This window comes from Gymnogyps californianus, chromosome 1 (genome assembly GCF_018139145.2).
Source record: "Gymnogyps californianus isolate 813 chromosome 1, ASM1813914v2, whole genome shotgun sequence".
NCBI lineage: Eukaryota > Metazoa > Chordata > Aves > Accipitriformes > Cathartidae > Gymnogyps > Gymnogyps californianus.
In genome coordinates, this window is record NC_059471.1 from 124,132,845 (window position 1) to 124,156,903 (window position 24,059).

General features: G+C 41.9%; 2 protein-coding genes across 2 annotated transcripts; both read left to right on the forward strand.

Annotated features, from left to right (window-relative positions):
- Positions 1–62: 62 nt before the first annotated feature.
- On the forward strand, positions 63–5,831 carry RPL24 (ribosomal protein L24). The gene is made up of 6 exons (XM_050905674.1): positions 63–116; positions 241–316; positions 1,538–1,648; positions 2,666–2,802; positions 3,204–3,267; positions 3,845–5,831. Exons 1-6 carry the CDS (start codon positions 112–114, stop codon positions 3,923–3,925), a joined length of 474 nt encoding a protein of 157 aa, XP_050761631.1. The 5' UTR covers positions 63–111; the 3' UTR covers positions 3,926–5,831.
- Positions 5,832–7,249: 1,418 nt separating this feature from the next.
- Positions 7,250–24,059, forward strand: ZBTB11 (zinc finger and BTB domain containing 11). Its single transcript, XM_050905651.1, has 11 exons — positions 7,250–7,849; positions 10,260–10,495; positions 11,181–11,412; positions 12,589–13,403; positions 15,829–16,008; positions 16,508–16,744; positions 17,132–17,276; positions 18,377–18,494; positions 21,112–21,270; positions 21,753–21,928; positions 23,316–24,059. The coding sequence occupies exons 1-11, from the start codon at positions 7,540–7,542 to the stop codon at positions 23,840–23,842; spliced, it is 3,135 nt and encodes a 1,044-aa protein (XP_050761608.1). The 5' UTR covers positions 7,250–7,539; the 3' UTR covers positions 23,843–24,059.

Genomic DNA, 24,059 nt, shown 5'->3' on the forward strand with positions numbered 1-24,059 from the left:
GGACGGGGGGAAGCGTCCCGGCGTGCTGCGCGCGGCGCACAGAACGCCGTTTCCCGTCATCCTCTCTTCCTCTTCGCCCCGGCCGCCGCCCGCCTCGGAGCTGCCGCCATCATGAAGTAAGAGCCGTGGCGGCTCCCCGCCGCCCCATCCGGGGCCATCCGCCGCGGGGAGGCCGCTGGAGGGCCGCGCCTTCCTCCTCCGCTAACCCGCTCTCTCCCCTAACTCTTCTCTCCCGCGCAGGGTCGAGCTGTGCAGCTTCAGCGGGTACAAGATCTACCCGGGCCATGGGCGCCGCTACGCCCGCACCGACGGCAAGGTGAGGCCGGGGGCGGGCGGGGAGGCTAGGGCGAGCCCCGCGGGGAGGGGGCAGCCGCGGTGCCGGGCGGCAGGGGCTAGCAGGAGCGGGTCCTGCAGAAGGGGGAGGGCGGTAGGCCTGAGAGAGAGGCCGGCGCGGTGCTGTGGGAAGCGAAGGCCTCGCAGTTGACGCGCAGTGGGGAAGTCGGCGTTGCCCGGCGTCTGCGGTGGCGTTGCTGTAGCGTCTGCCGGAGTCGCTTGTATTGAGCGGTATGAGAATAGCATCGCTGTGCTTCCGTCGGTGTCCACATGTCGCGACTACCGTCAGACCTGGTCCGCGGGAGAACCGTGCTTGTGCTGTAGCTTGGGATTTTGAGTCGTGTTTCAGGTTGTGGTTTGGGAAGGGTGTCTTAAAGCATCTGGTCTAAAGTACCAAAGTTCTGTAGAAAGTGCTGTTTAGACATACTGCATCTAATGTTGAGATTTGCTGAAGCAAACAACTGGACTTGCAGATAAGTTGGGTACAGATCATTGGGGTAAAATAGGGAGGAGAGCCCTTTCAGGCTCTCATATCTCATACAGCTGGAACTGTCATAAATAGAAATATGCTATTCATATCTACAGAAGGAGGGTTTGGGTTTTGGACATCCCAGTACAGTCATCTTGCTGTACAGAATCTTCTGGGAAATGACAGCTAAGTAAATAGACTGACTGAATCCTCAGGTGCTCTCCTGGGAATTAGTTTATACTTTAAATTGAATTGTATACCTAATAACAAATCAGCCTGCTAATTCTGCCTGTTATTCTAGGCAAGAAGGTTAGTGTAACTATGCAAGAAGGAATTGGGCAGAGTATTGGTCTCCATGTGTTCCTTAGGCCAAGTTTTGACTCGCTTACACATCCAGGAAGTGCATAGTTACTTGAGGACAGGCACTTGAAAAGTATGGTGCTGGATATGGCTATTCGTGCTGTGCCTAGAATACAGTGCAGCAGTGGATGCAAGTGGTAATTTGAGCTTTCCTCAGAAAAATTAAGAGGTCAGTTTGATCAATGGAACAAAATTGCAAACTTTAAATTTTTGAAATTATCTTCTAAAATTTTTAATTGTCAGAGCTGTGTAAAGAAATACAAAAGCATCATTGTTGAAAAACACTGAACCAAAGAATTACTTGATATCTTAACGTAAACTGTGATAATGTCTTTCATAGAAACAAAGCTTACACAAAATACTTTACCTTCCCAGGTTTTTCAGTTCTTGAATGCAAAATGTGAGTCTGCATTCCTTTCCAAGAGAAACCCCCGTCAAATCAACTGGACTGTTCTGTATAGGCGTAAACACAAGAAAGGACAGTCAGTAAGTATATACCAACTAATGGCACTCTATAAAATTTTCTACCAAAAGATGTGGCCACTGGTCTGTTAGAATAGAGGTAACTTCAGTATGCTGGTGTTTAGCAGAAGCACGACCCATATAACCAGGATGAAGACTGGCCAATAGTGAAAATATGAGTGCATTTACGTGAGTTTATATGCTGCTTTATGTTTGGAAGGCAACCCGTTCAGCAACAGCATTGTATTTGTATTGTATCACTTCTTTGAGGGACTACTCAGAACCACAGTAGGTTCAGTAGATTTTAACAAGTATGTTTTTAAAAATTAGTTTTAGAGAAGGTGGGTAATGCTGTTTAATATGCAGACTTTCTAAAAGTTTGGACTTGTAAACTTCCAGAGTGGTGATAGCATAGATAGCTGATGTGGGGGTTAAAGGGTGGGGGAACTTTTCTTGTACCCTTCTTGAAACCTTTGGGCTGTAACTTAGTAGGAGGTCTTTCCTGTGTAGTTGTCATTGCATGAAAAAGATAAATTAATAAGGCATGTAGCATGAGGTATTTTCAGTGCTCTTGTTTAAACTTGCACAGCAAAAGAGCATTTAGAAAGGCTTACATATGTGTTACAAGTCAATGCGTAGCAGTTTGTTTGGAGAAGGAAAGTTGATGCTCAATGGCTTACACTGCTGCCCAACACTGTGATCCCACTTGAAACAGCTGGGAAGTGTCTTCCTTTCAGACGATTCCATCAAAGCGGACTTTATCCCTCCCCGCTTTTTTTTCCTGGGAGTTACAGAAGGCTGAACTTCTGACATTCTTCCAAAAGAATTTTTTTATACCTTGTGAAGAAGAATACATTGTTCTTTTTTAGCTATTCATCTCAAGAAATCAGTTATGTCCAAAGTGAGGAGTAAAATTCTGCTTCTGTATACAGTTTTATAATAGCTTCAATCTTAATAGCAGCTTGTTTCTATAATTGTCTTTAGCCTTTTATTTAATGTCTTGTGATACTAATTGTCTGTCTTCATCTTCTGCCATTCTAGGAAGAGATACAAAAGAAGCGCACACGTCGTGCTGTTAAGTTTCAGAGAGCTATCACTGGTGCATCTTTAGCTGAGATTATGGCTAAACGAAATCAGAAGCCCGAAGTACGAAAGGCGCAGAGGGAACAAGCTATTAGGTGAGAAATCAGAGATAAGTGGAGCTATCCCAGGCTTTTCAGAGATTATTAATGCTTTTCATACAAGAGCTTAAACTCTAGATGAGCTCCGTGTTTTGTAAGCTTTTTTGTGTTTTTTTTTTTAATCAGTATATTTGGAGGGAATACTGAATAATCTCAGCAAGAGATAGCAGCAGCAGAGAAGGGTCTCTTCTTGCCCTCTCCCTTTGTGGAAATACCACTTTTGTCACACACCGTTCTGCTGTCTCTGTAGTAGTCTCCCTGGAGGGTACTGAATGCAGGGGAGAAACCTGCAATGATGCATTCCTTTCTTGATGTTAGGGAGTTCTTACAGTGCTGAGACAAAGAAACAGTGAATGGCAGACATGGATAACTGTTACTCTTTTTCTGTGAATTAACAGGGCTGCAAAAGAAGCCAAGAAGGCTAAGCAGGCAACCAAGAAAACGGCTGTTTCTGCTGCAAAGGTACGATGCAATAGGTGGATAGAAATCATGAGCTGGAATTTACCGTGTTGTAACACAACATTCTGTTGCAGCACTTAATTGGAAATTCCCATTTGTGTTCGGAAGAAGCATTTGTTCATCTTTTTTGATCTGGAAGCACCTTGACCAAACTTTTGTACTAAAGTTAAACATGCCCAAACAGCTGAATAGAATGAACCTTTTTTACAGAAGAAATAAATATTACAGTAAAACAACTTTCTGACCATATATCAGAGATTCTTGATAGCTAAAAACTTGTTTGGACATCTTCTCTATCTAGAAACTTGGTAACAATATATTGATGAACGCTAGCATCTATTTCATTATTACTTACAAATTAATACTGTATGTTGGCATCATACATGTTGTAGGCTTACAGTGGTATGTGTGTAACCATCTGTTAACATGATTCTAATCTGATAGATTGTAATTCTAATCTAATTCTACTCTGATGTGATTTAAGTTGCCTAATTTCTGTCAAGAATTAAATACACAGGGACACTTTCAGGACTGCAGATAAATTGCTTCTTTTTGCTCATACTTTATTATTTCTCTACAGGCTCCTACAAAGGCAGCACCTAAGCAGAAGATTGTGAAACCAGTCAAGGTTTCTGCTCCCCGTGTTGGTGGAAAGCGCTAACTTGCCAAACTGTTAGTCATGCTGAATAAACATCTGACTAACTTGCATAACTTGTGCCATGTTCTCTTCAACTGTGTGAGATATACTGAAGAGAATTAATCTGTGAAGTAACCATGTCTGTTTCTGCAGACTGAAAAAATCATCTTGCCATAAAAAAAATTGGTTTCTTAGACAATCTGCTGTATTAGCACACATTTCATAAGTCTTTAAAGAATGACTCAGGTGGCAGGGAAGATGGAGCTGATGTTTGAGGAGCTGTTCTTGCCTGAAGGACAAAACAGCACATAAGTACAAGTTTATTCCGCATCTATGACAAATGGCATGAAAAGAGGCTTCTAAGCTCAGCGATGCAAACTAAAGGGGGTGTGAAGCAGTACTGTCTGTAAGTGACTTAAAAAGCCTAATGCACTTCTTGTGTTGTGGAACACATGTAGCAAGCTGCTGTAGAGGATCAAAGGAGGAATAGGTTGAAAAAAGGGAATGGATAGTTTCACGGACTGCATGGCTGTGACGCACAAAGGTTCAGATGCAACTGGATCAGGAAGTAACAAAATGATGGATTGCTGGAAGCTGTTGTCAGGAAAAGGATGGCTGTGAATGTTGAATGAGCTTCAAATGCAGCTGATGGTATACACTTACTTCAAGCCCATTTAGGTTCATATTTAACTTCCAGAATGCAGATAGGGGTTCCCTTCCTAATTCCCCACCCTCCCACCCCTAGAGGGAGTAGCCATTTGTTAAATTCTTCATGTGAAGTATGTATCTGTCTGCTTTAGTAATTACACTACGTAGACAGCGTGCCCAAACTTTGCCATAGTTCTCATGGACAGTAATAGCCTCGGCAAAGCAATGTCCTCTGACTTAGTAGAAGCACAGGAGAAAATGAACCTTCTCTATTTTCTGGATCAGCTACTTCTCAATGCGTTGATGCCACATCTTAATGCCCGTTAACTTTGAGGGCTTGCTTTGTTATCTTACTACGCTAGACAAGAAAGCAGCTGTCTTCAGTTTTGCTTCCTGCAGTTCTTTTGGGCTTCAAAAACAATGGCTGTAATGGGCACTTTGGGTTATATTTTGAGTTATATCATACTTTGTTTTGGGTTTATTAATAAAATAGATACAGGTCTGGATGAAGGTTGCAACCCGTTTAAAATAGGTCTAGCTTGATTACATGAGTGGAATTTGCACCATTATCTTCCAAACAATTATGCTTTTTGCTGTTAAAAAAAAAAAGCATAGGAGCTACTCATGTTTAGAATTAAATTGAAGGTTTTTAAACTGGTTAACACACTTGAAAGTGAAGGAGCCAGAAACTGGAGGGGGGAAGAGGGGAAGGAAAACTGCTTGTTGTTACAGGGAAAGGAATTTTTAATCATTTAAAACTGAAGGCTGAAAACACCACTGAAAGTTACCTATGCTAGTGATGACTACATAAAATCCTAATTATATCAGTGTCTTCTATAAAGCACCTGGCACACTGCATGCATGCTTGTGAAAGTTTTCAGCTAAAAAGCTGAAAGTGAACATGAGCTTTTACAATCTGCTTGAAATACTATTAATGATACATAGGAATTGATTGTCAGATGTGACTAATTACTAAGCCAGTATTTGTTAATGCTTTGAAGTTTGCAGGCTTTGGCTGCCTGGTGGTACTGCAGAGGTGCACAGAAACGCTTTAAGATTACTCTTCCTTGCTGCTTATTCATGAGTTCTGACTGATATGGTGAGGTGGAGTAAAGAGTAACAGCCCACCGGGTTACCTGTCTCACAAGCTATGCTTCAAGTGAGTGAGGCACGCTGTTCAGAGCAGGGTGTTAACCTGGTGTAACTGCACATTATTCAGCTCAAACATAATGCAATGAATTAACACGGAAATTAATAAATTAAAGTCCTTGTGTTTACCTAATGCAATGTAGTTGATCCTCTATTAAATATTTATCATGAAAAAATGGGATATTTAAATTTTCCATAGACCCACAGAATAATTTAGGTTGAAAAGGACCTCCAGAGGTCATCTAGTCCAACCCCTTCCTCAAAGCATGTCTATTTAGATCAGGTTGCTCAGCTGAGTATCCAGCTGAGTCTTGAACAACTCCAAAGACAGAGGTTCCACAACCACTTAGGGCAACCTGTTCCAGTATTTGAGCACCACCATGGTTTAAAAAAAAAAAAAATCAAAAAATCCTTACATATAACTAGAATTTCCTGTTTTCTAACCTGTGCCTGTTGCTTATTGCTATGCAACTCTGATGAGTTTGCCTCCCATCTTCTCTGTATCTTCTGGTGAGGTAGCTGCGGACAGCAGCAAGGTCCTCACAAAGCCCTCCTTTTTTACAGCTGAAAAAGCCCGGCTCTCGGACTCGCCTTGTCCCTCATGCTCTGATCCCTGACCGTCTTTGAGGCCTTCTGCCAGACTCGCTCCATCCAGTCGGTATCTTTGTATTTGGGGGGATCACAGTACTCCAGATGCCATCTTGCAAGTACTAAGCACAGGGGAAGGGTCGCTGCTGGCTACTCTCCTGCCTGGGCGCAGGCATCCTGCGGCTCCTGCATTTCGTGTTTCTGTTACGAGTGTAAAACAAAATCAGGTCAGAACTCGGACAAGGAAAACCAGCAGTTGAAGTTCAAAAGATTTTCTTTCTTTCCTTTTACAAATAAAGAGCAGACGCAATGCACCGAGACGTAGCCGCCGTGCCCCCTTGCCCGCGCTGGTGCAGCTGTCGCCAGTTGTGCTGCTCCTGATAGGTATGCTCACACTGCAACGTGAAATCACACTTCTAATTTTGCTGTAGCTCCTACTCCCGAGGCAACTGTGAAGTGGAGGTTGCTCGCTTCGGAGCTAGGGCTATAAAGGTATTTATTCAGGAGCGTCCCCGGTCTCCCTGCGCCATAGCCCTGCCTGCCCTCACAGGCTTTTCCCGGCTCTACGATGGCCGCCCTCAGCCTTCCGCCCAGCCTCCGCTTTGCCCGGTTCCAAGATGGCGGCTTTGTTCCCGCTACGAGCTGCGCTTTCCCTGCGCACACGCCCTTTCCCCGCCCCCTCCCATGCGCGCGGGCTTCTGACCTCACTTCCTCTTGTGCAGCAGCCATTTTGTCTTTCCGTCGCTGCTGCTGCCCGAGCTTCTCCCTCCCACCCGCCGCCGCTGGCTGCGAAACTCCAGTTCCCCCCCGGGCCTGGCTCCCGCCGGACCCGCCGCCCGCGGGCCGCGCTCTCCGGCCTCCCCGCCCCTGGGCGAGGGGCCGGCGGAGGCGCGGGAGGCCCCGATCCTCCTTCCCTCGGCAGCGCATGCTCTCCCTGCCCCGGGAGGCGCCTCCGCGGCCCCACGGAGCCCCCGGCGAGGGCCGGCGCGCCTCTCCCCCCACGGGCCCGCCGCATGTGACTGGCCCGGGCGGGGCCCGTCCCGCGCGGAGACGCTGCCCCGCAGCCGCCTCCGCCCCGGGGGCGACAGCCTGACCCTCCTCCCTCCACTCCGAGAGCGGCGTGCCCAGGACCGTGCCCTCGGCCGGCGGCGAGGGGGGAAGCCCGGCGCGGCTCCGAGGACGCGGGGGAGCCGCGCGGAGGCCGCCCCTTCACCCCCCCCGTCCTCCTCTTCCCCCTCGCCCCCGGCCCCGCCATGTCCAGCGAGGAGAGCTACCTGGCCATCCTGCGCTACCTGACCAACGAGCGGGAGCCCTACGCGCCGGGGACGGAGGGCAACGCCAAGCGGAAGATCCGCAAGGCGGCCGCCTGCTACGTGGTGCGCGGCGGCACCCTCTACTACCAGCGGCGGCAGCGGGACCAGCAGCGCTTCGCCGAGCTCGAGGTGGTGCTGCAGGCCGAGCGCCGCGCCCGCCTCATCCGCGCCGCCCACCTGGCGCCCGACGGCGCCCACCGCACCCGCCTGCAGACCTGGCAGGGCCTCTCGCAGAAGTACTGGTGGCGAGGTGAGCGGCGGCGGGGGGCGGCCGGTCAGCGGGAGAAGCCGCACCGGGGCGGGGAGAAGGCGGCTGGCGGAGCTGGGGTTACAGCCCCTTGCGGCGCTGGGTCGGTGGCCCGGGTTTGTGAGGAGGATGGCTGCGTACCCTCCCTGGAGAAAGCAGGAGGGGACTGGCGCGTCCTGACTGACGGGGTGGGTGCCTTTAAACGCTCCATCTCGAAGCACGTACTCTAGGCTGCGACTGTGGGTCGCGCCTTGAGAGGCGGGCTTCGCTGTGCGAGTTGCACCTGGGTCAGCAAATTGTCCTGTGACTTCTTGTTCAGTAGTGGTACTTGGAATGTACGGGCACACAGAGCATGGCTGTCCCCATTCAAGTGTTGCGTACAGCCCGCTTAAGGTAGCGATTTCTCAACTTGTACGCTTTGTATAGGGCGATAATCCATTCCATGTGACCTAGTTCAGCTTTTAACCTCGTAATACCTTTTCCAACTAGCATGTGGATGGTGTTCACGTTTAAATAGTAGAGCTGCCAGCGATGGTTCGTAGTCCTTGCACTCATTGTTATATTTGTCTCTTTCTTCCAATGAGAAACCGAAAAGACCAAACTAATTCTCACTTGGATCCTGAGTGGTGCCGTAGCCGTTAGAAACAGTAGTGTAGGAACATCAGTAATTCCCAGTTGGGGCCTTCTTTCAGCTGAGCCAATGACTTGGTACCTGCGTTCCCTTTGGATTTGGTGTTCTGCTTTTGCTCGGATGTATTCATTAAACAAATATCCTGCTTTTCTATTGCTCAGGGCCCAGTTTCTGTTTGTACTGCATCTCTCGTTCTGCTTTTTTCATCCATCAGTCAGCAAGTCTGTCATTTTAGTTTTCCCTGTCTTAATTTGGAGGCTTTTTGCTCTAGCTGCAGCCCATCCTTCCAGTCCAGGTCTCATTGACTTGAAGATCTTCGATGTGAAAAAGGATTTGGTGTCTCAAAGTTGATACATCCATTCTGGATGGTGGTCTCCTTGCCTTTACCTAGGTTCTCATCGTCTGCCCAATATTGGACTGTTCTAGCATCTACTGTCATCCTATGCTGGAAACTTCCTTAATGGACCTCAGTATATCTTCTGTTCGTAAGAAGAGGGCATTCCGTATTCTGCATCTTTTGATCTTATTGGTCACCTTTATTTGCACAACCTATATTCTCTTATTTCTCTTGCACTGAGAATACTAAAATTCATGCCCTGCTTTCAGTTCAAGCGTTATGCTTCTTATCTGTGTCTTCTTTAAAACGTTGGTTTCCCCTGTCATTATAATACTCTTCTGCTGCTAGTGGACAGAAGTTTTGACCCAGTCATCATCGTGAGATGGGTGCCAGTCTGTTGTGTCTGTCTGCTCTGTAACTGGGAAGCAATGGGCTGGAGTGTGGCCCAGTGGCCAGGGAGGGTGTTAGGTATGTGATTTGAAGACCAGAGACCTTCTGTCCTGAGAACTAGCCCTGGATTCAGTTGAAATCAAGGAAACGTAAAAATGTTTGAAATGGGCTTGAATGTCTTGGGTTGGAACATCTTGGGTTGCCTGAAGTCTGTGTTTTCCTGATCCTTACAGAGATATGTATGTAATGATGGTGCATCTCATGCTCTGAAAAGGTGTGAGCAGTGCAAGTCTAACTCTTATGTCAGCCAAGTTTTTGAGCTGTGCTAGATTTTGAACTATAGAGACACGGCTGTTGTTACGTATGCTTTTATATTGTCATAGTGAAGAAAATTAATTTGGGTTGAAAGCCATACACTGAAAATGCCTTGGTACCTAGAAGAGCTTAGGAACTACCCTGAGCTTAGGAACTATTGAGTATCCAAAATTATTTAATTACACCGGTTAAAGTACTGGTGGGAAATAAATTTCTTTAAATCCCCAAGTCATAAGCCATTGATTTAAATCGGTGTTAATAATACGTATCAGTGTCATTGCATATAACACAGTTGGTCCCAGTTTTGCAAAAGGCCTTAGGTGAGCCTGCCAATTGTTGTCCTCTTCAGTAGGGACAAGCTGAGATCCACTTGAGTGGGCTAAATGCAGGATTAGGTTACAGCTTTCGTTGTCTTGGGATTCTTAGGGTGAATGTATAAATGCAAATATTTTTTCTAGCCTTAAAAATCTTTCTAGGAGGGTCTGCTTGATATAGTGATGTTCTAAATGTTCTATCTCAAATTAACGATGGATTACAGTAGTGACATACAATGTCAAACAAGGGTGTGAGAGAAGCAGAACTGGTAAAAAGAAGTCAGAGAAGGAAAGTGTAGGTGGCACTTCATTTTTGTCAGTAAGTGTGTAATACTGTTTTGCTAATCACCTACATATTTAATTAGGTGTATAAGGTAAATTGAATGAAGATTAGAAGCCTAATTAAGCTCCATTAATTTTTCTTAGGTATTCTTAAGCAGGTTAAAGATTACATTAAAGAATGCAGCAAGTGCCAGGAAAAGCTAGATCGCTCTAGATCTCTGTCAGATCCTTCTGAAATGCTGGAGGAACTAGGACTGGATGCAAAATCTCATGAAGACAGTAATGAAACAGATGATGAATTGAGTAATACAGCATCAATCCCAGCTGCATCCCCAAAGCCTGTGAAGAAGAAGCCAATAGCAAAGCATGAGCTTGTATTTGTAAGTACCATTGTTTACATCTGAATGTATTTAAGATGTTTGTTAATGCATTCTTAGTCACATATTTATTTTCCATTGTTGTGGTAACCTTGTAATAATAAGACGACAAAAATTTTGCCAAAGATTCAATGTGTGGAAACGGTATATGTGGAAATGTGGAAATGGTATATGTGACATGAAATTAATTATAGTACATCATCTTTGGAAAATAAAATCACCCTGACTCCTATTTATGCATATAGGACCCACGGGAAAATAAATGGCAAAAGTATAAGTAGTAAAGCATCACGTATAAGATTGTAATGGAATCTATATCTGTTCCTTAATAAATGATGCTATATTTATATATAAAATTCTTGTTGATAACTGGGGGCTCATATGCATGTAAAGACTTTTGAATCTAGAAACCATTTCAGATTGTAGCATTGAAAAATACGGTTAAAGAACTGTTTGAATATCCATGTCTTCCCATTTTTCCAGTCGTCTGTTTTAACTGTGTTTGGAGGGAGGGTGAAACTTGACGCATTGAAAGAAAGAAAACAATAGTAAAGTTAAGCTGTATATTATACAGGCTTGAACTGATTGTATGGTTGCAGAAAATAATCCTTTTCTGTGTTTCAGTGTGAATGCTTTAAAAAGGCGCAGTCTAAATGTAATGAAGTTCTCATAATGTTGTTTATGACAGGTTGACAGTAAGGGCCTTGTGAAGCAGTCATCTTCCAAACATTGTCTGTCAGTCTTAAACCAACTGAATCAGCAGAGGCTTTCCAATCAGTTCTGTGATGTGACTCTGCTGATTGAAGGAGAGGAGTACAAAGCTCACAAATCTGTCTTGGCAGCCAACAGCGAGTACTTCCGAGAGCTCTTCATTGAAAAGGGAGCTGTCTCTAGTCATGAAGCTGTAGTGGATCTGTCAGGTGAATTGTTGTGGGTTTCAAAGCTAGAAATCATAATATCCTAAGTAAGGTGTACAGTATTTGATTCAGTCTTTTTTGAGTGTTCAAGACAACCGAATATTTTGTCTTGCTTTTTTCTCTCTTCTAATCTAAAAGTATTTTGTGTGGATTTTAATGCTAAAGTGATCACTGTGGTTTTGCATAATCTGATCTTCCATATTGAATGGACTATGGGATTTCATCTTAAAATTTCTGAGAAGCTTTGGATTGATCTTTACCTTGCTTAGGCATGTTTTCTCCTCATATTACTCACAAACATTAAAAAAGGGAGCATAATCAAATGCTTGAATACATCAAGAGGGGATGTTGACTAGCTTCTCAGAGCGCTGTTTGTTTAGCTGAACAAATACTAAATTGTTTCTTAGTCTGTGAAACACTATTATACATGTTTCTGCTTATTTCTCAAACCTTCTGGTACCTTAAAGATAGGAGAAGATCCTAAAATAAATGTTCTAAAAATAGCTTTGTAGTGATGAAGAATACTGTACAGAACATATGCCTACTGCGTTTCTTTCTCATTAGTTTCGTAACTGTGTCTGTCTCTGCATGAACAATAGACATGCATGAACGATAGATTTCTAGTATGATGGTCCAGAAGGTCCCCCAGATTAAATATTTGATTTATGATCTACAGAACTGTGGAAAATTATACCAAATGCTTATTTTTAAGCATTTCTATCTATATATCCGTACCTTTATTTTTGTCATTAGCCACTTTCTTGTCTTATTTTTCTGCCGCATCAGTTGTTACTTAAGTCCTGGCTACTTTCTGAATGTAGCAGGTCCAGAAAGACTTTGGTTAAATTAGGGTTAATCTGCTTCAAAAATGTTGTGGCTTTCCCAGCATCTTGAAACATTCTTCTAGAGAATTTTATTGTGAAACTACCTCAGTTCTACTTATTGGAAAAGTTGTCTGAGCTTACTTCCACTTAGAAAATACACAAGGAGGGTGCTTTTGCGTAAATGACAATTAATTGAGTCCCAGTGGAGGGGCTTCAGAGTTACTTGCAAGTGTGTTTTGCTCTAAATTTCAGACTGAACCATATCAAAGGTGAACGGTTGTATCCATCATGGGATATTTTGGTGTAATTTGGGGTCATCAGTGTTTGCTCTAATCTCTTGTTTTATTCCTGGTAGGGTTCTGCAAGTCCAGTTTTCTGCCTCTGTTGGAATTTGCTTATACTTCAGAATTAACTTTTGACTTCTGTAGTATGGCAGAAGTGGCCATGCTTGCCCGGCATCTCTTCATGTCAGAGGTCCTCGAAATCTGTGAAAATGTGCACAAACAGATGGAAGAGAAACAAATTACGGTGTATCAAAAGGGAGATATTCAAACAGTAGAGTCAACACAAAATTTAGCAGAGCAGACTGAAGTTGAGACACGGCCTGCGGATGGTGCTGAGCAACCTGAGCTCGCAGCCAGTGAAGTGCCAGTAGCTGTGAATGGAGCTCCTTCCTCTGCTGGGACAGAGGAGGCAGCAGCACCCCAGCCTGACCTCCTGCCCCCAGAGCCTGCGGAGGCCACTCCGGATGATCTTTCGAAGCCTGTGGAGCAGTGTGAAACAACTGGAAATTACGTGAAGATGCAGCTGCTGGAGGGCGTTTCAGATAGCACCGTGTCGGTCGTGGAGGCTGAGCCATCGGCTGTGGAAGCCATGGACACACAAAGTCAAACGGAAATTGAGACAGATCAAAATGAAGGTGGTAAAGCAAACGTGGACCCTGCTTCTGAAGACTCCTCAGAAACACTCAAGCAAAAACGTGGCAGGCAAAGTAAAGAACAGAGCGTTTCAGTTTCACAACCGGAAAGCCTAGCTTCCAGCCAAGATGATACTTACAAAAGCAAGCTTCGCCAGCGTTCTGTTAGTGAAGGGGGATATATCAGATTGCATAAAGGAATTGAAAAAAAACTGCAAAATAGAAAGACAAATCCTAAATCTGCAATACAGCAGGTATTCTATCTGTCTTTAGGCCTGTTGTCAGTAATCGTCCAGTGTTTCAAGACCAATCTGAAAAGACTGTTTCCTGATTCCAAGCACTGTCTGGCAAATGTTTTTCTTTTTTGAGCGATTAACATTACTGCAAACCAAAGTAACTTCTAAGATGTGACAGTTGTGCCAAAAAAAGCTAAACCATTGGCGTCAAAATTCCTTCCATGTTGAAGATCTTTAGATTGCTCAGTGACCTTAGCCCAGCTTGAGTATCTTCTCACAGCTTCTTATGGTTGGACAGAAGGTGTATCTTCTCCCTAAAATTCTTAATGATCTGGGATTTTAATTCTTAACTAGCATGTGTGTATGTCAGTCATAGACAAATGTATTTATCTATTAGAGAAGTGAGACCCTACATTTGTTAAGACTTGAAAACAGAGCATTGGGTATGAAAAATTTGACATCACAGGTAGATCTTAAGACATAGTCATAAGTCACAATAATGCAGTCCTGCTACCTTCAGATTGGGGTCAGTTCAAAACAAAAAGGTTCAAAGAGCACTGGTATTAAAAACTCTAGCATTTGGACATATTAAATGTTTAGTAATTGAAGTAGTTATTTCAATTTTTTTTTTTTTTTTTTTCCTAAATGAAACGGTCTTCTTACTCTTTCCCCTTCAGGAGCCTTTCCTCTTTTCGTGCCTGTGGACAGCTGACATTCACCTCACTGAGCATTAATACATTCGGTTTTGTGACAGAGTACACTTTGCCTTACTCATTGCACGTTGGCTAAATCTTATGAAGAACTGATAATTTCCAGAAGTGTTCTGTGAGACGTTCACATACTAGAGCCACCAGTCCCACACGCAGGGGGATAATTTGTTATCATTACAACACCCTGGTGTATAGAAATTGTAGCATTAGTCTCCTTTTACAGATGGACAACTTAAAGCCCAGATGTTAAAACTAGCACAATCAAAATATTTGAGCAACCTATTTAGGATGGTTGGAGAATGACAAGTTTTTGTTCTGTTTTGGGAGGGGGGGAATATCTACCTTCAGGAACAGCTCCTTTTAACTTACTTCGCAGTTTTTAAATCTGGCCCCTTGACAGATGAGGTCTACAGACAGTGGCCACCTATGGAAAAAAGAAATTGGTTTAGATAATTGCTCAGAATTGGACTCAGGAATAGGTTCCTGCCTTCCTAACTCATTTCATAGCTTTTAGCATTTTTGTCTCATGCATCTCTCCACTCCCCCCCCATTGGCACTGGATGTTGTATAAGCATAGGGAAGGAGACACTCCTTCCTGAGTTCCCAGTTTTGATGCTGGAAGAATAACAGGAAAGAGAGGTTGCAGGAAAAATGCTGCTGACTTTTGAATTAAAGTAATTGCAGTTGGCATGGAGATGTTGGGGATGAAGTATGCTTTGTATAAATGGATTATTTTCCAAGCTCTTACTAATCACCTACTGGCCAAAATTATTTTTGTGGCTTTGCATTCAGCCAAGTTTGCATAAGTTTTCAGAGCAACAGTAAAATTTAAAAAAAAAAAATTAAAATGTTGCCCCTGTGTTGAGTTTCAGTTTGTTTTTGAGAGACGTGGAAGGGCTAGCATGTTTTCAAAAACTGTTAGGTATCTCACTTGTTGAGAGAACAGGAAGAAGAAATGGGGATGCATTGTACTTTTTCCCCTTGCCTTATTCTCAGAAACCTGAAGGGGAGCTACCCAATAAAGGAAATTTCAGCCTGCTCACTTAGAATTTGGCTTTTAAAGAATTTGACTGCAAGTTTCTACAAAGGAGAATGAGATTATCAGCTCCAGGTAGCCCTGCCAATACGGCCTAACAAAAAACCACTAGTGCTTAACAAAAAAACCACTAGTAAAGCTGGAATGCTTTTAACCAGAAAGAACTTTGCTTAAATACCGTAAATTTTTTTTACAGGTTATTAATAACTGAGTTTTTGCTGGCTGGTAAAAATTAATTAGGCCACTGTTGTTTTTTTTTTTTTAATCTGATGACTTTTGTAGTAAAGCAAATGTAAATCTTGAAAAGGGAAGTTGGAGTTTAGGAAAGGGTTGGAAACATTTGGTAAAAGTTATGACTGGCAGTACTTTGTTGTTCCTCTGTAACTATCCCTTAGTTCCTACTAGGCAGTTACTCGGGGTTGAATAGTTAGTTGTCTCTGAACTGGTAAGTCATTATCTGCCTATAATTATAATCAGTTTATGGTTTTAAAACAAGACCAGTTTTTCACCCACCATGAGATCTGTAGTTTTGCAGTGAACTGAAAGGGGGCAACTTTCTAGCAGCTAAGTAAACTGAGCAAAATTAGGTGGTACTATAGTAATACCCAGAAACATCAGCTTTTAGTACTAACTTGCAGAGGAAGTATGAAATAAAGTATAGTAAAGTTCATTCAAGAGTTATGTTTTTCCAACTTAGGTTGCCATGAAGCTGGTACAAAGAGGGAAAAAAATGAAACAGCCCAAAAGAGAGACCACGGAAAATAACGAAGTAGAAGCTCAGCACAAATGCACTGAGTGTGGAATGGTGTTCCAGCGGCGCTATGCACTTATAATGCACACACTGAAACATGAAAGATCTAAAGACTATAAATGCCCAGTAAGTTGTGGGTTTTTTTTGTCTGTAAACCTCCCTTTTTAGGAAAATTCATTCAGTAATGACAATTATTTTTCTTGCCTCCTTTCGTACATGTATTTATTTTCCTTATGGATTTCAGAGACGGATGCAGCCCTGATCTGGATGGGGTGGGGTAAAATGTGCAGCCAGATGGCCTGACAGCACCGTGTGACATGGGAGTACGCTTGCTGCTCAAGACAGTGCTGGCGTGGGCTTTACTTTTAACCTTATCAGTAAATTTGCAACTGTGTTTAGATTAGCCTGGAAGTTGGCCTCATTGGGAAGTGATCAGCGGTTCTGTCAGTAGCCATAAAATTCAAAATTCACAACTATTAATAAGTCTGAGATAAAATGCCTATTGGAGTCAGGTTATAGACCTAGCTAATCATATTACTATACTTAAAACTTTTGATTACCTTTTTTTAAAAAATAATTTTGGAGTATTAAATGCAAAGTAAAGTTGTAATATTTTCTTTCTCAGTTGTGTAAAAAAGAATTCCAGTATGGTGCCTCTCTGCGAGCCCATCTTGTCCGGCACACGCGGAAGACCGAAGTGAACACTGCAGCTGCTAGTGTAGAAGAGACCGGCGTGTCTTTGGTGAAAGGGAGAACTAAACGGGAATTTATATGTGATATATGTGGGAGAACTCTACCTAAGCTGTATTCTCTCAGAATACATATGCTCAAACATACAGGTGTAAAACCACATGCATGCAAGGTAAAGAGAAAGTCCTTTTACTCTGTAATCAAATTAGTAATGTTTTCTTGATATTTTAGTATTGACACTCTGTCCTAAAATTTAGGTTAATTTAGGTGACTTCAGAATGGGGAAAACTACTGTAACATTCCTGATGAAAATTCTTGTAGTCCAAGACTGAGAAAACTAGAATGAAGGTGAATCATGAAAGTTCATATTCCTGTGTCTAGAAGGATGTCTTCCCTTGAGTATTCTTTTTTAACAGACCAGTCTGCCACTGGTGCGAAATCACAGGCTTGGCCATCCTGGTGCCCAAGAAATACAGGAGGTTTTGTTGTGTTTGAAGTTAAACACCTATTACATAATGAGTTTTATTTGTCCTATTCCACCGGATATGGATTTTTTTAGGTTTGTGGAAAGACCTTTACGTATAAGCATGGATTAAAAATGCATTTAGCTCTCCATGAAGTACAGAAACAGTTCAAGTGTGACTTGTGTGAAAAGTCTTTTGTCACAAAAAGAAGTCTTCAGGAACACATGAGCATTCATACAGGTAAGTGATGAGAAAGAGTATCCTTTTACTTTGGTTGGCTATTGTATGCTGCTGAACTTCAACATTGTTCTTCAGTGTCAAAGGAACTGTTTAAAAAAATAAATAGTAGTTTCTCCTTTTTCTTCTGCTGGTTAGGCAGCTGAGATGGAGGTAAGTAGTCATTTCACATTTTTTTTCTGGGCTTATTTTACCATAGCTTAATGTTGTTATGCAAATGTTCTATACAAGAACAGTGAGTCATGGTTGGTCTGTTCCCATTTTTTTATGTACGTATTTATGCCTGTATCATGTCAATTCAACAAAGATAGGCAAGAGGCTGGAATGTTCTGGAGCACTTGCACTTCCAGCCTATCCTTTCAGAGAAAAACATGCTAAGTTAAATCTCTGAGAATCTCCATATATGTTTTACAAGACTTGCTGTACTAATACTGAAGTTTTATAAAACCTGCTATCTTGAAAGATCTTAGCATGTGAAAGATGACAATATAATAATTTAATACAAGCGGAGTTTTAAAATTGTAATGTGTAGAAATTGTCTGTGTTTCTTGTTTCTCAAGTTGGGTGGAATCAAAAGTAAGAGACTGTTTCTGTTAAGACAATTTGTTCCAGAAATGAAGGAATTTATATTAGTACTCAGCACTCCTAAATTGATGAATTGGAGCGGAAAACTTTTATTTCAGGGTGGTGTTCCACAAATTCAAGGTGTAAGTCATCCGTCAGTAATGCTGCGTTGCTGGAGAAGTTACATATTATATGAACACAGGCAATTGTGTTTTGTTTTTTTTTTTTTTCCACACAAGAGGGCAATTTTTTAGGCTGTTCATCTTTCATGACTGATGAGTAGCTGCAGTGTTGTACCTGTGTTTAAAAACATGCAATAAAGTAATTAGAGTTGCTACTCCCCCCTCTGTGTATTATTACATTGGCACATACAAAATACACTTTAAAATTCCATCTGTGTTTAATTAAACAGACTTCTCTTTGTAGCACTGCTCTGATTACTTAAGATAAATTATATGAGAAGAAAGAAACACTCTCACAAAGCACTCCAGAGATATGGAGGCCTGGCTTCGTAACGTGTTTTGTTTTGGTTTTGTCAGGAGAATCCAAGTATCTCTGCTCCATCTGTGGAAAATCTTTCCACAGGGCATCAGGACTCAGTAAACACATAAAGAAACACCAGCCAAAGCCTGAAGTTCGTGGATATCAGTGTACTCAGTAAGTTGGTTGGTGGTTTTTTTTGGTGGGCTTTTTTTCTTAACATTAATGAACCTAGTAATTTTAAAGATTAAAAGCAGCTCCTTGTTGTAGCATAAAACTGTTCACTGGCCTGGAATAAGACTTTTAAAGCATCAGAGTAAAAAATGCACTTTGTTAATACATGCATTGGAGAGCAAAAGCTTGTCGTTTAACTGTTACCTAGCTCTGGTTTCATAGAGTTGTTTTCTAATGAGTGTGTTTGCACTTGTAGCTGTAACCAGTAGCTATGTGGTTTTAAAGCTCCCTTGTAGGACAGATAGAAGAGTGGTAAGCTTGTCAGAGGCGAAGGGCCTTCAGCCTGTTCTTGCCCTCTTTTACTCTGGTAGTTGATCTCAGTTTAATTTGAAAATTTCCTGTACAGTCTACGCTGTCATGTACTTGTGTGCACTGCAATACATGCTGTGTTTAGCAAACAGCTCTGCAGGAACATCATAAATTAAGACTCACTGACTATTGCAGTTAACTTGATTATAAAACTTATATGACCACTTAAATATCTTTCATTACGGACTTTAGTTTAGCAGAAACTCTGTAACTGGAAAGAGCGTGTCTCCTAGTGCATTAGCAAACCATGGATACTTTTTCCATGACCAAGCAGGCTATAGGAGAACCTTTCAAGTGACCCACAAAAGCACAAATGGTGCTTAATTTCCAAACTGTCAATTAGGTCACTGGAAAATTCTCTCAGGTATTAAGAGGAATTGTACAATTTATATGATTACCTGTATGCAACTCATGGTTTTAATGAAAGCTATAATCTAAAGTATTGTTTAAGGTATCTCTGGTAGTGCTGCTGCATGCTAGCAAAAATAATATTTTGTAACTGCTGAAAACTCACTTTAATTCTCTCAGCAATGTTTTTTAATGCTAAAAATAGCAATCTTAGCAACACAAAGAACAGAGCTAATAGGGTCCACAACAGGGACAGAACTGTTTAATGAAAGATACTAGGGAAGGCAATTTTGGTTTTGAAGGAGAAACATATTTAAAAAATAAAAATTTTTTACTCAAGGCAGTACAGTCATGGATACAAAAGATTACCTTGATAGAGAAGATATTTTGAGTCCCCAACTCCTTCAAAATAGACACAGTCCTTATTTCTTTTACAGTGAAGATCTCTACTAAGAATGTAATTCATGTTGTCACAAATGGTTTAGAGAGCTTCACTAAGCAATAACCAGACTTCAGTTTTCTAGTTCGGTGGCTTGGTATGTAAATCTCCCTGCCAGGCTTCAGTTTGAGCTTCTGGCCCAGTTAAAGAAAGCTGAACATGAGTTATTTTCCTAAAATGTTCGTGGAAGTTTTCCAGTGAAGTAGGTATTCGATTAAATTGCAGCAATGCATGAGAGTGTCAGAGGGTGGTGGTTGCTTGAGTTTTTTACCTCTCTAATTGCTTTTCCAAATATGCAGTCCTTGAGGGGAGAGCACCAAGTGCCAACCCCATTCAAGACCCTTAGGGGTCTTTGTGATACTTTTTGATGTGGATCTGCAAACCCAGGATGCCTGAGAGCCCCATTTGAACTGGAGCTGTCAGCTTTTCCAGCCTAGGAGGATGAGGTTGTTTGGGTGGCTCAGGGACCATCACCTCCCCCCTGCCCCCCACCCGCTTCCCCCCCCCCCACCCCCCCCCCAAAGCGAAGAAGGCTTTTTTCCTCTCCAGAATGCCCATTCTTCGGGAAATGTAATATTAAAAGTTTTGTTCCTGTATGGAAGCTTTTTTCAGATTCCACTGGAGGCTGGGAATTCTGAGATTCCCTCATTCCAGAGGTTGATGAGCTGTAGAAGGTGGATCCTCCACCTTTGCTTGCTGGCATTTCTCTGCCTCTGTCCCTTCTTGAGTCATACAGGTATATGATGTTACATGAGGAAGAGATGCAGATGATCACGCGAAGATGTCTGAAGAGCACAATTTCTTTCAAAGGGAGAAACCATGTCTTTGATTAGACTGACACCTAGTTTTCATACCAAGAGGAGCTAGTGATTTGTAATTTTATAGTCATACTATGGCAAGGTATAAATGAAGGAAAACTAGGAGTTTGCCTGGGTTTAGAGGTATACAAGCAGCAAGCTAAAGAATGAGTATCACTACTTTCAGATGCTTTCTTGTAGGATTCTGAATTTGTTTTTTAATTTCTAAAAAAAATACATTTGAGCATTACAAACAACAAATACTGGTTATCTTTGTATCAATAATTAATCCTCTTTGGTTAACGGAAGAAACAGCTGTTACTATCCTCATATGTTCATATGGTATAATACAAATTTCTGATGTCTTCCAGTCAGTTTGCCTTTGATTATTCCCCGTAAAAATAACAGAAAGAATATAGTTACCCATAACAAACAAAAGTGTTTCAGAGGTCCTCAAGTTATATTCCAGACTTTCAGATAAGCTGCTGTTCCTTTTAATTTTCCCTAGTTTGGAAAGGGATTGTGCTTTATATAGATATTGACAACGCAATAGGTGTTGTCTTCTCAGAGTCTTCAGTTGCCATTAAGGAGGAGGGTTCCAGTGCCTTTGAAATCAGGATCACCAAGATCTTTCTTATATGGGATGCTAAAACCTTTACTGTTACAGGTGTGAAAAGAGTTTCTATGAAGCTCGAGATCTTCGGCAGCATATGAATAAACATTTAGGTGTGAAGCCATTTCAGTGTCAGTTCTGTGGAAAATGTTATAGTTGGAAGAAAGACTGGTATTCTCATGTAAAGTCTCATTCTGTCACAGACCCTTATAGGTAAGAGGAAATTCATTTAATAACTGAAATGTACTAATCAATATGAGGTTATACAGATCCACAGCCAGCCAACAAGGAACTGCTTAGTCCGTTGTTAAAATACCAATTGATTGATGTTGACTGGGGTCTTGAGTACTTGAGAACAGATGGGTAACTTCAAATAGTGTGGTCCAACTGTTAACATGCTGGCACAATCCTGGAACTAATACCTGTGAAGTTGTAAGAGGATAAATATAATTGATGAAGTTAGAAATGCTTTGTATGTAATCTCACTTCTCTAGAATGGTAAGTGGAAGCTTTGTGGCTGTGAATAAGAGAAAATGTAGCTCAGTCCAACAATATTATTTCTAATTATGGAATTGCTTGTCATATGAGACAGTATTCCCATTAAACTTTGCCTACCATAATTAAAGTGCATTTTGGTTTAAAAAGCATAACAGGCATAGAATAATGGTTTCAATAGACTTCTCAACACATTTTAGGTGCAATATATGTGGTAAAGAATTTTATGAGAAAGCTTTGTACAGAAGACATGTAAAGAAAGCCACACATGGTAAAAAAGGAAGAGCAAAACAAAATCTGGAACGAGTTTGTGAGCACTGCGGAAGAAAATTCACACAACTCCGGGAATATAGGAGACACATGAACAACCATGAAGGTATGTAGAAAACAAGCAGTCATGACATCCCTCAACCCCTAAAAACATTGTGGAGAAAGGGGTAATTATTTCTTTGAGTCCATGTATGTCCTGTGTTGCAAGATGCGTGGAAGTTCTTACAGATTCTCCAGTTAGTTTTATGCTAGTCTGATTTGTTAACTTGCTTCCAGTGATTCCCAGAAGTGGCTGTTGGGATCTTCCTAAAACTGCAGTCACATGCAGGGACAGTGACAACTTGTCCTTCTCAGAACTTTAATGGAAGAGGAACTTTTTTAGAAGTGATTAAAAGATGTACATCTGGCAAAGAATTGGATGTAGTAAAACATTCTCCAGTTTGAAAGGTGCACACAGTTAACAAAATATTCTTCAAACAGGAGAGTGATTAGCCTGAATTTAAAAAAAGGACCACTGTTGGAAATTGGTCAACTTCTTGATTTATAACAAGCAGTAAACTCTATGATGTTTGGGGAAACTATGAAAACATTTTACAATTTAAAAAAAAAAAAAAAGTATGTGCATTTCTACTTTAGATGTGAAGTATGACATTGATTTTTGAGTATTTGGATGTTCCAGCTGTGTTGGAAGTCTATATATACTCCTATCTCAGGGCAAAAACCACTTTTTTGAAGTATGTCTCCTTTTAAAGAGCTGTTATGAGTAAATCTGATAGCTGTCTAACTATTGAAATAGAGATTTGGTGTTTGTTTCTAAACAGAGAAAGTGTCCTGTAATAGGTGCCTAGCCTAAATCTACAGTAACTGTTACAGAGGAAAAGCCAGTATTGAAATAGTGTTTGTCACCACCCACGTGCCCCATTAGATACTACGGACCACAGAACTCAGGTGTTACAAGGGAGAATAAGATTATACAAACATAAGGTGCAGTATTTGAACATATGCTGTGTGGTGGAGGAGGGAAAAAGCTGTAGGTGGCGTTAGAAGCTAACTAGAATAAGTGCTGGTTTGATGAGAGGTGTCTAGAAGGATTTACAGAAACAAAGGGTGACTAGAAATGTAAGTGACCAATTCTGAACTAAAACATGGTTTCAGAAAGGCATCGCTGGCAAAGAATAATTAGAATTTTATTAAGCGGTATGCACTTAAAATAGGGGAGAAGCTACATTAAAAGGAATTTTGAAAAGAAGAATTTTTTAAAAGTAAAATGTCAGATTGGGCAGAGCACTTGTGGAAAATCTTGCCATTGAATGTGTTATGCTTGCATTATATTGTAGTACAGAAAAGGTAAACAAGATCTCTTTCTTACATGGAAAAAGTTACTGTATTTCTTTTTGTTCTTTTATACTGCTGTTCTCCCTGTCTCTTCTCATCATCGCTCATGCATATTTACGAACACTGACATCTCGTCCTTGCTTTCCCTTTGAGAACAGGTGTGAAGCCATTTGAATGTCTAACTTGCGGAGTAGCCTGGGCTGATGCACGTTCGTTGAAGCGTCACGTGAGGACGCATACTGGAGAACGACCCTATGTCTGTCCAGTGTGCAACGAAGCTTACATAGATGCCCGGACACTACGGAAGCACATGACCAAGTTTCATAGGGACTATGTACCCTGCAAAATTATGCTGGAAAAAGATACTCTTCAGTTTCATAACCAGGGGACACAGGTGGAGCACGCCATCAGCATTTTAGCAGCAGACATGCAGGAGCAAGAAACCGAGATTAGCGTTGGTGGTGGTGAGATTGAGACTGTGGTAGTGACAGGAGAGACGCTTGAAGCCATTGAAGCAGTTGCAGCTACTGAGGAATGTACGTCAGTCTCTACTCTTTCTGACCAAAGCATCATGCAGGTGGTAAATTATGTATTGGCACAACAGCAAGGACAGAAAATGGCTGAAGTGACACAGGCCATTGAAACTGTAGAAGTCGAAGTGGCCCATGTTACAAAGACAGACTGAATATGAGAGAGCAAGAAGGGTGAGGTCTTACGGTCTGTGAGAGCTAAGTATTTAACTGGGTATCTGAGGCTTACAGTGATGCCTGTTTTCAAACAGTTAATCCCCAGTACTGAATGTCTTGGTGATGAAATTCTGCACCATGCATTACAGGGAAAAAGTTAAGATGCTTCAGTGTGGGCCAAGACTTTGAAGGCTAAGATTTCTGCACTGGCCATAA